This window comes from Heterocephalus glaber, unplaced genomic scaffold, assembly GCF_053883595.1.
Source record: "Heterocephalus glaber isolate CG9 unplaced genomic scaffold, H.glaber_assembly_v1.0 deba00001504, whole genome shotgun sequence".
Lineage (NCBI taxonomy): Eukaryota > Metazoa > Chordata > Mammalia > Rodentia > Bathyergidae > Heterocephalus > Heterocephalus glaber.
The window spans coordinates 62,862,584-62,872,855 of record NW_028258324.1 but is presented as its reverse complement, the minus strand read 5'-3'; the positions used below and the strand labels follow the sequence as shown (position 1 = coordinate 62,872,855).

Genomic DNA, 10,272 nt, shown 5'->3' with positions numbered 1-10,272 from the left:
TACTTACTTAGGCGGGTTACTCGGGAACACCCAACAAGTTTGGCCACCGGAGGGTTCGGCGTGACAGCGCCGCACCGGGACTGGAGAAGCAACTTGTCGCTCGGGCCTCCTGCCAGAGCGCCCCGAGCTGGGGAGGGGACCCCAGGGCCGGTGCCGGGAAGAAGCAGGTCCCAGAACCCCTCCAAGGAAAGGTGCCCCCGGTCGCACGTGCCCCCCGCTGCTGCAGGGGCTCCCCCCACGGTGACCGTCTCCCATCGACCCCTCACCGGCCCGCCAGCACCCCGCGCAGGGAAATTCGCAGAACAGCCAGCGAACGGGGGAGAAAAGGGGCGCCCGGCGCAAAGTGGAGTTGGGAGGGGAGGGGTGCAGCTCGGACTGCGGCTGGGAGCGAAGGGAAGGGGCGGGACGCGTGGGTCACACAGCGGGCACCCGGCTCGGGCAGGGCAACCCCGAAGGAGAGCGCCGGAGACAGGGGACCGGGCTCTCCACACAGCTTCGCATCACACGCGCGCGCACACGCACACCTCCCCCTTCCCTCCTCACCCAGCATGGAAAAGATGAAATCCTTGGCGGTGTGGATCTCCAGCGCTCTCTGGTCGTCGTATTCCCGCTGGTCGTGCTTGGTGAATTCTTGGATGAGTTTATTCAATTCCTCCACCCGGGCTCCCGACCTGAAATCCAGCTCCGGGAAGGCAGGCTTGTTGTTGCAGCCCAGGGAGGCTGCCTTGCTGACGGTGGGAGCCGCCATCTTCGAGCAGAGCGCGCCGAGCAGCGGCTCCGCGACGCCTGCGATACCCTCCCCGCCCCCTCTGTCCCCTCCCCGCCCCGGGCCCCCTCCCCACCCGGTCCCGCCCGGTACGGCTGGGCCCCGCTGGGCCCGGCCCGCCGCGTGCAGCCGTCCAGGCGGGCGGCCCGGCTCCGTGCGCCCCGCGCGTCCGGGCTCCGCGCACCCGGACTGCAGCTAGGGGAGCGCGGGGCCCCGGCACCCGGACACCCCGGCCTCACGCCCGCCGCGGCGCTGCGGACCCGGCCCCGCCTGAGCCCTCGCTGGCAGCGGCGATCGCGATCGGAGCGCCCACCCGAGCCTTCCCCCCCACGGGCAAGGAAAGTGAAGTGGAAACAATGTGAAATTCACCAGCTCTGAAATCAACAAGCTGCCGGCTCGGGAGCTACGGAGCCAACAGCGGCGTCCCCATTTAAAGGGACAGCGCACCCGGTGGAGAGAAGAAATAAATACACGAAGAGGTCTGCGCGCCCGGATCGCTCGCCAGCGTGTGTTCCGCAGACGCGCGAGGTGCGGACGTGTTCTCTCCACACCTCCGCCGCCCCCACTGGGCTCGCCAAGCGCATTCAAGGATAAAAGAGTCTTCTCGGCGGCTTCTAAGGGCGTGTCCCCGCGAGGACGTCTGTCTGCGGGCGCGTTTGCATCTCTACCCCGGGAACCCCGACACCTTTAGATGGCGAAAGGAACCTACCTGCTTTAAGGAATATGAAACCGATCTTCTCTTTTGGTAAAAATGGCCAAGAATGATAGAATTAAGCTTATCAAAATAGGTGCCCACCCTGCCCCGCATACACTCCCATTCACCTCCCCTAACGTACCCCTCCTTTGCCCTTTCCCTGGACAGTGTCCTATCTGACTTAACAAACAACTTGATGTATAAAGAGTTAATGAGATCCGACCTTCTCTACCAGAAAGGGAAACCGAAGTGAGAGTGGGGGAGGGGAAACGATGCATTGCCTCAGGTTCCAGAAGAGAATGTTGGATGGAGAGATAAAATTTTCTTTGTGATAGAATTTGAGACTATTTGCCAGAAGCTGGGTGGACCAGGATAAGCCCAAGGCCTGGTTCCTCCAAGGGTGTTAGGTTTGTCATAGACAGGGAAGTTGGGTCTAAGTCACAGTCCCTTACCAGGATGGGATTTCAAAGATGGTGTTACTGTTTATGTGATACAAACATTTTAGGAGGTGTGTTTACTTAGAAACACTTATCCTCCTTAATGCCCCAAAAGGCAACATTTCTCTATCCTATACAGTTACTGATTTGGATCAGGCCCTTTTTATTTTCTTATCTGGGTTCTCATAGCCAAAAGTACAAATTGTTTTGTTACACCTGTGAGGAAGCCCAGACTCTGCCATACCTACTGTAAAATAGTAGTAATGCCTCTCATTGGCTGTTTTGAGAATTATATGAAATAAGTCATATCAAGCACTTGGTGTGCAGAATGATATAACAAACACTCCGTACAAGTTAACTACATCAACTTCTACAATTGTTATCAATTTAATTCTTCCCCTTCTCCACAATCTATTCTCCACATTGTTGTCACCGATTTTTACACAACACAGATCTGGCCACTGACTTCCCCTGGAATCTGTTTCAACTCCACTCCTAACTACACTGAAGCCAGTTTTCCACCTGGGCCCTTGCTCAAGCTGGTGGCCAACCTTCCTTCCTTGGAAGCCCCCTGGAACCTTTACAGAAGCGTTCATAGGAGACTGATGAATTTTGACCTTGCCTTATCATTGTTAATGCAAGATCCAGATTGGGAGGTTCTTAAGAAGGAGGGGTACACCTTGCTCACATTATTTCCCACAGCACTTGGCCCTGCATAAAGGCCCTCTGATTATTGAGTCAAGTCATGGGTGAAGAACTGCAGCATAATCAGTTGATTTCTTTTGCTTTTGATTTCTTTCTTTTTAAAACAAACTTTCTCACCCAGTCAACCCTAAAGAGGGAAGATATGTGCCCAGGTAAATCTGTGTGGACTGAGTGGGAAGTTACTTAGAATCTCTGGCCCTTTGTAATATATGCCAGTTCCCCCAAATGGATGTAATTGTTATGTATCACAAACACATACTACTACTGCTACTAGAAACTTGTGACTCTCCCTGTCTTGCTGTGTGGCCTTGATTTCTCATCCTGAGAGAAAGTGACCACTACCTGGGCAGTGGTATAAGCCACTCGAGTAGTTGGAACTCCCGTACAATTGATCTACACCTGTCTGTCAATGCTTCTCAGTGGCAGGCTTTGGTGAGACAGCTAGCCGAGGTACAGTTATCCTATGGATCAGAATGGTTCCCCAGTTTATCTCCAGCCTTAGTGGTACTAACTATAGTACAGTCTGAAATAGGCAAAAAGTCAAGACATTTTTTTCATTGTCAGTGTCCAAAACCATGGGAGAGACATTGTTCCTCCCTTTTCTGCCTTTTCTTGTGATATTTAGTCATAGAGAGACAACAGGTATTTAGCAGAAATTACTCTAAATGTGTCTGAGCTCTGGACATTGGCAGTTTTGAACAATGGAGTCAATGAATAGTGGCCCTGTTATTCTCCATTGTTCTATTTTCTGTCACCCAGATCAGAATCCTATGACTCATAGACCTTCAATGAGCCTGTTTGCCTCAAGAAAGTAGCTGCATGGTAAATAACTTCCAATTCCTTTTATAGATCTGTAATAAGATGGTATAACTATCCCTTGTTGAATTGGAAAAACAGAGAAAGAAGATCAGGAGCCGTATTTCCTGATGGATCGATCCCTTTCTTGGGAGTTTTTAATTCTGGGGCCCTCATAACTAGGAGCCCCTCAAAAACCACTACAGTGTCTCCTCACCTTTGTAAACACTGCACTGTAGAAAGTTCCTGGCCCATTTTATTTTAATTAATATGTCTGAGTGAATGAAAGACTTAATATCATGAGTCAAAGTTCAGGAAGTCAGCATTTAGGTGAGTTTTGCTACAGTTACATAGCTCAACCGCCCATTTTATTTTAATTAATATGTCTGAGTGAATGAAAGAATATCATGAGTCAAAGTCCAGGAAGTCAGCATTTAGGTGAGTTTGCTACAGTTACATAGCTCAACCTAACCGATCAATGATTTTCTGACATTGCTTGAGAGTTGTTACAAACAGGGATTTCTGCATGAGTCTAATTCAACACTTTCATAACTTTTTTCCCCTCTGTGTATGTTACATGACATAAGCAGAAGGAAAGAGATGAAAGGAAGAATGAAGAGAAAGACAATTACTGAAAGATGTTCAAGAATGTCTGAACTTTGTTTAAAAAATAATGCATACATCCAGAGTTTTGAAGAATGCCTGAACAGTCCACCGTCTACGGAAGTACTAAGGTAGGCTTTCTTCTCTCGCTGCCACACAGCACCAGACAGACTGCAGGAACTCTGTGAATTTCCCACTGGGAAGTACAGCCTGCCCCTCTCCCCCCTGCTCTGAAAGTACATTGGCCTGTGAAAGAAGTTCTCCTCTTGCCTTTCTGGAGCTGTTTGTTTTTAAATATAGTTCTGAGGTTCCAAGGCAAACACTCAGCCATGAATAACTGGGCTGTGCAGAGCACATATTAAAAATAGCAAGCTCCACCTCCAAGTGATGGATTAACAAAATAAAATTTTATACAAAGTTTCTCTGTTTCGATGGAGATTTAAATAGCAGCCCGGGCTACAAGATCTGGGATTCTTGGGCAGCTGGATTTTCAAAAAAAGTCTGATGAATGAAAGTGACCTGGGTTTCTTGTGATTTGAAAATGAAAGCAAAAGAAAGAGAGCCAAACATCACAGACACGTGGCATGCTCATGGGAGAAGGAACTGGGAAGATAAATCCCATCTACCATTTTTATTTCACAGATAGGAGAACTGGGTCACCGAAAAGGAGACTTGGCTACATAGTGTTGAGAGTAGTATTTCTACTTTTCATATTAACTTCTAATGTAGCAACTATTAATTGTGTTTCACACTGCCAGAATGCACATGGAAAATGCCATGAAATGACAGAAAGAAAAATGTTATATATACCTGTTTTAAAAAGGAGAGTGTCCCTTGGGGAAAAAACAATACTCATTACACTTGAAATTTAAATCTCAGTAAACCAGGAATCGCTGGCATTTGGAATCACTTTTCTTAGCAAGAGATGAATAATTAAGACCAGAGCTAAATCTCTTCCATTTACAAACAAAATCTTTCAGGTGCATTTGTCTCTGGTTGGGCAGTTTTGCCTCTGATGACATTAGGCTGCTGATAATGTAATTGAAGTCCACCACCCAGCGGGTCACGGTATGGGTGACCCTCTTCACCAAGCTGAATTTGCTTCGAACAAGGTGAACCTCAAGTGAGAGCCGCCCCTCTGACGTGTTCACGTCCTGGGACCCTTGCCCCAACCTCCACCCAAGTCCTGTGAGGACTAGCCTCCAAGAAAACTAGAGCAGTATAAACCTCTCCAGCCGAATGTGTTGTATTCTCTGCCCTTGTGCCACTGGGAGAGGGAAATCTATGCATATGGAAAGTAGAAAATGAAGTCTAGGAATGGAGATAATGGTATCTGATAACTTATTGATGTTCTTTACAATGATAGAGCCCTTTCCAGTTCAACAAAACCCTGTTGAGCAAAAATTTATTAATCAGCTCCTGACTACCTCCTACTAAAGCAAATTATTCCAGACTATTATTATTATTATTCCTGTTTTGGAGAGAGAAAAGTAAGGCTCTGAGACAGCGGTTTTGGGGAGGTCATCAGGCAGCAGTTATCATGCTTCAGCTCTCTAGTTCTTGAAAATGCTTTTCCTGGGCCTCCTCCACACCTACACACCCGAGTCTAGGCCAAGCAGTCTCCTTCTAGGCTCTGATTGCCTTTGGACTTTCTCTCACTGTTCTTGCACATTTCATAGCAGCTGCTTCATCTTTTATCTGTGTCCCTCACAAAAATGTACCCATTGGGTGGTCGGTGACTCTGTCTATCTTGATCAAAGATGTATCCCCAGTACCTATCACTGGATCTGGCACATAGTAGGTGTTCATCGGTGTTTAACAAATGAAGTGAAAGTATGTGAATGCACAACATGTCAGACTTGGACCCCTGATGAAGGTCTTTGATTTCTGATCCAGAATATTTCCATTAAACCTCTCTGACTCTGTTCTTAGGAACCACTGAACATCTATAAAAGCACCAATAATCGTTTACAGTTTCGCATTTGGAACCCCTTTACCAAACATTCCCCTTTTACCACCTGATCCCAGCGCTTGATTCAAGTTCCACTGTTGCAAACAAAGCCTTTTGTTTCCTTTTCTCCCTACCTTATGATCTACGCACAGCCCATTTAGTCAATAAACTTTATGACAGAATGACTTCAAAAAGATTGAGCCCAGAGTTTCAATTCCTCTGTATCTTGGGGAAACCCATTTGACTTCACTTCTACACATTAGGTAAGACAAGACAAGGTGATTGATTGCATGAAATTATAAATAACTCTAAAAATCTTCTTTGCATATGAAAGCCGTATCCCTTTGGCAATGCTCTAGAAACTGTGGGGCCTTCATGACCAAAGGATCTCTTGACACTGCACTCCTTTAGCCCTCCAAATTGTGAAAATGCCCAGTTCTCAATCCTCCATGCCAATCCATACCCTGCCCTGTCTTGGGTACTGGGTCCTGTATTGAAGGTAGACAGCGGTACCTTATCATAGGAAGGAAGGAGGTGTTTGGCTTGTTTTGCTATGATCAATTAATTAGTTAAGGCAAAATTAATTTAGATTTGCGTGGCTACAGGAAATGGAAGCAGGAGAGGTGGTGGCAGCTGCAGAAATAAAGGCTTTGGAAATAAAGCTCAGGATGTGGAAGCATTTTCTAACAATAAGAGCTGCTCTGCACAGAAATGCTGCCTTATGAATTAGTAAACACCCCACCATAGGAGGTGCTTAGTGTTGTGCTGCCCATCTTTCTGGGTTATACTGGAGGGGGCTGCTGGGATGGTAAGGTGCTTAGACTTTGAGCCTTGGTGTGCCTTTCAGCTCTGAGAAGCTCCGGCCCTATGATCCATATTCAAACAATAGGATGACTGAGAAGTGGCTTTCTACAAGGACACACCCTGCAACAGAGCTATGTTCTGCACAAAACAAAGAGTTTTATACCCATTTTCACCTGAGGCCCAAGATCAAGGACTGTGTTCTTGTTCCTTTTTTTTTTCCTTCTAGGTGTAAAACATATATTTCCTCCTTCCTGGCTTTCTTAATGTCTGATTGTAGCAAGTTCTTTCATTCCACCTTATATGAAGAAGTTCTGTGGTACGGAAACCTGCCATGGGCCATAGGTCTTATTCCCCAAATTTGCATTCCAAGGAGATCTCAGGAAAGAGCAAAGAACGGATCTTCCTGTACCACATTGATTTACATACTCATGAAGGAAGCCGGTTCTCACAGCGATACCTGTTTTGCTTTCCACGCCTCATCAGAAAAGGATCATCTGACCCTGCACTGTAACAAGTTTATTGGAAAACTTGGCTACTCCTCTCCCCAACCCTGCCCAGTGCAGTATATGAATAGAAGGAGTTGTTTCTCCCGATCTGAGACCTGATATGTTGAGTTGTGGTCCAAATCTCATTTTAAATTCCAAGTCGCAAAACCTGGAGAGAGGGTGTTTGAGGAACATGCTGATTTTCCTTCAGCTCCAACAACTTTATCACACTCAGCCATAAATATACTTGGTGGAACATGCCTTCTTATTCTGCTTTCTCTATTAGTACTTTCTAAGCAGAAACAAAACAGAACAAGGCTCACTCTCAAATCACAAACCCTTTACATTCCCCAGGGCTGCTTCTGTAATCTAGTGGGGGGAAAGCAGAAGAATTTTAAGAGGAAAGAAAAAAAAAAGAAAGGAGGAAAGATAAAAAGAAAATACTTTTCCCTCACTCTTCTTGCCTTCTGATCATTCTGTAACTGTGTGTATTTTACCAGAATTAACCCTAAATATTTGGGGGGTGGGGCAGGTAGGAGTATAGAGGGTATATAAATATTATGAATGAGAAAATTCAAACAAAACCACTGGTCTGGAAGTCTGGAGACTTCCACTCTAGTCCAGTTTTGGCTGTTAGTGAGTTGTGATCACAGGAAAAATTTCTCCTCAGAATTTCCTTTTCCTCGTGTGTAAACAAACAGAATTAGGTGTCATCTGGGCTTGACATTCTGAGATTATAGCTCTGACTTGAAAGGACAAATAAAGCCACTTCGTGCCCCCACACATTCTTAACACATTTCATTTGTTTATTTTTCCCTAGTTTCTCCTTGCACATCTTGACAACCATTGTTAGATATTATAAGATGGTTTTAAAGGATCTGTGGTCTGTGAGAATTAGCCTGAAATCAAAGGGAAGAGGATCTGTAAGTGTAGTAAGAGCCCCTTCCTTGGCACATCCTGGCTAATTGCCTCTGGTTCTCTCCTGGTGGGGAAGAAGCCAGCTGTTGCTGAAATGCATTCAGGGCAGGGAGATGATAGACAGACAGACAGACAGACAGACAGATCTGGCCTCCTCAGGGCTCCTAGGGTCCAGCAGGTATGTCAGACTCCAGAAACCTTTCACTTACAGGATGAGAGGAAATAAAATACACCCAAAGGAAGTATCCTAGGAAGTATTTATAAGAGGCTGCAAAACAGTTTTAAAATAATTTTCTGGCCATAAAATCAAAAGAAATATTTTGATGCCCTGGCGCAGGATGAATGTATACAAGGGCTTGGGGCACAAGCACTTGAAGTGTAAGGCACTGTGTTTTTGGCAAAAAGACTTAAGTTGTCTTTTTATTTCTTCATGATAGAGATATGGAACAAGTCTGGCCCTGGGAATCTGGATTGCAGTTTTCTTTAAGTATTATGACAGGTGAAGCAACTATAAAAGTCTCAGGTAGCTAAGTGTGGTGGCACACGCCTGTAATCCCAGCACTTGGGAGGCTGAGGCCGGAAGATAGCTGTGAGTTCTAGGTGAGTCTAGGCTATGTAGTGAGTTCAAGGCCAGCCTGAACTACATAGTGAGACTCCATCTCAAAAAAAAAAAGTCTTATGTAATAATTTATGATAGCCTTTTTAGTAAAGAAAGAATTATCACACAATAAAAGGCACGCAAGGGTGTATAATTATCAAAAACAGATGAAAAATTAATGGCATACCATACGTAAAAATCACATATTTGATAGCCAGCCATGATTGCCCTTGCTTGTAATGCCAGACCTCTGGAGGCTGAGGCAAGATGTCCATTGTGAATTTGAGTCCAATCTGGGCTACACAGTGAGTTCAAAGCCAGCCTAGACTACATAGTGAGACCCAGTCTCAAAATACCAAAAGTTAAAGAAAAAGAAAGGAAGGAAAAAATCAATATCAAAGAAGAAAGAAAGGGGTCTAAATGCTATCACATCAAAATTTAATCATACGGATGAAGATGATTTTACAAGAACAGAAGTAACTTTCCTATGGGAAGAGACAAAATGCTGGACTGGAATTTTTTCTGCCATATGCATCAATTCAGAAGCCAAGGAATGTGAGAATCTGCATATCAGTTATCAATCAATAACTATATACTGCAAACCCATTAATATCGCAAATTCCCCAAAACCTAATAAATAGCCTAATAAATATCCAAAACCCAGTAAATATAGTACTTTCAATACAGTTATATTTTTATGCCTTATTACTTCAACACATACTGTATTTACTGAACCTCTATGATATGTTAAGTCCTGTTCTAGACACTGGGGATTCAGCAGTAAATGGAGCCAAAATTTGTATCATCCTAGAGCTTAAATTTCAAGCAATTTCTTTAAATTTAAATCACAAGCTGAATATATTGTACTGAAAATTAGCTTTGTCATCTGTTTCATGATTCTCTAGAGCAAAAGGAACAACAACATACATGTATATGAAAGATTTATTTCAAGGAATTGGTTCATGCAATTGTGAGGATTAACTGTGAGGAAAACCTGTAAGCCAGGCAAGTCTGAAATTCACAGGGTAGACCAGCAAGCTGGAAACTCAAGCTGATCCTGCAGAATTTCTCCTCCAGACCTTAAGGCCTTTCTGATAAGACATAAGACCCATCCATATTATCCAGTGTAATCTCTTTTTCTTAAAGTCAGCTGAATGTAGATGCTAACAACATCTAGTAATACCGAGATTAGAGTTTGATGAAATAGCGGGCTGCAGCTCCTAATCAAGTTGACACATGAACCATCACACCATCTACTTGATAAACATTCATTAAGGGTTTATCACATGCCAAGTTCTGAGATAAATCTTGCACAATCTCTGCCCTCTAAAGGACAGGTATAAGTCATTTTACTTAAATATTTTAGAATGTGTCTCTGCAAATCTCCAAGAATACCCATTATCTTTGCAGGTTTGGAAGAAGGAACAGTCCTTCCAGGTAATGAAACAAGGAAAACGGAAAACACAAAGACAGACAAGGACCTTGTCCTTGGACAATGGGTAAAATAGAGCAAGGA

General features: G+C 44.7%; 1 protein-coding gene and 1 long non-coding RNA gene across 10 annotated transcripts in view; one reads left to right on the top strand and one right to left on the bottom strand.

Annotated features, from left to right (window-relative positions):
* Nucleotides 1-805, bottom strand: part of Mb21d2 (Mab-21 domain containing 2) — a 113,402-nt gene extending 112,597 nt beyond the window's left edge. The window contains exon 1 of one of the 5 annotated variants that reach the window (XM_004834769.4): nt 544-805. In XM_004834769.4, coding sequence (XP_004834826.1) covers nt 544-748 — 205 coding nt within the window. In that variant the 5' untranslated portion in view covers nt 749-805. The other 4 variants (XM_021255614.2, XM_021255604.2, XM_087186701.1 and 1 more) reach the window with 4 other exon arrangements.
* Nucleotides 806-1,140: 335 nt separating this feature from the next.
* LOC110348445 (uncharacterized) overlaps nt 1,141-10,272 on the top strand; it is a 73,848-nt gene continuing 64,716 nt past the window's right edge. For 4 of the 5 annotated variants that reach the window (XR_015441017.1, XR_015441020.1, XR_015441019.1 and 1 more), the window contains exons 1-2: nt 1,141-1,511; nt 3,985-4,131. This is a non-coding gene — a long non-coding RNA (uncharacterized LOC110348445). The remainder of the gene's footprint in view (nt 1,512-3,984; nt 4,132-10,272) is intronic. The other variant, XR_002393697.2, reaches the window with a different exon arrangement.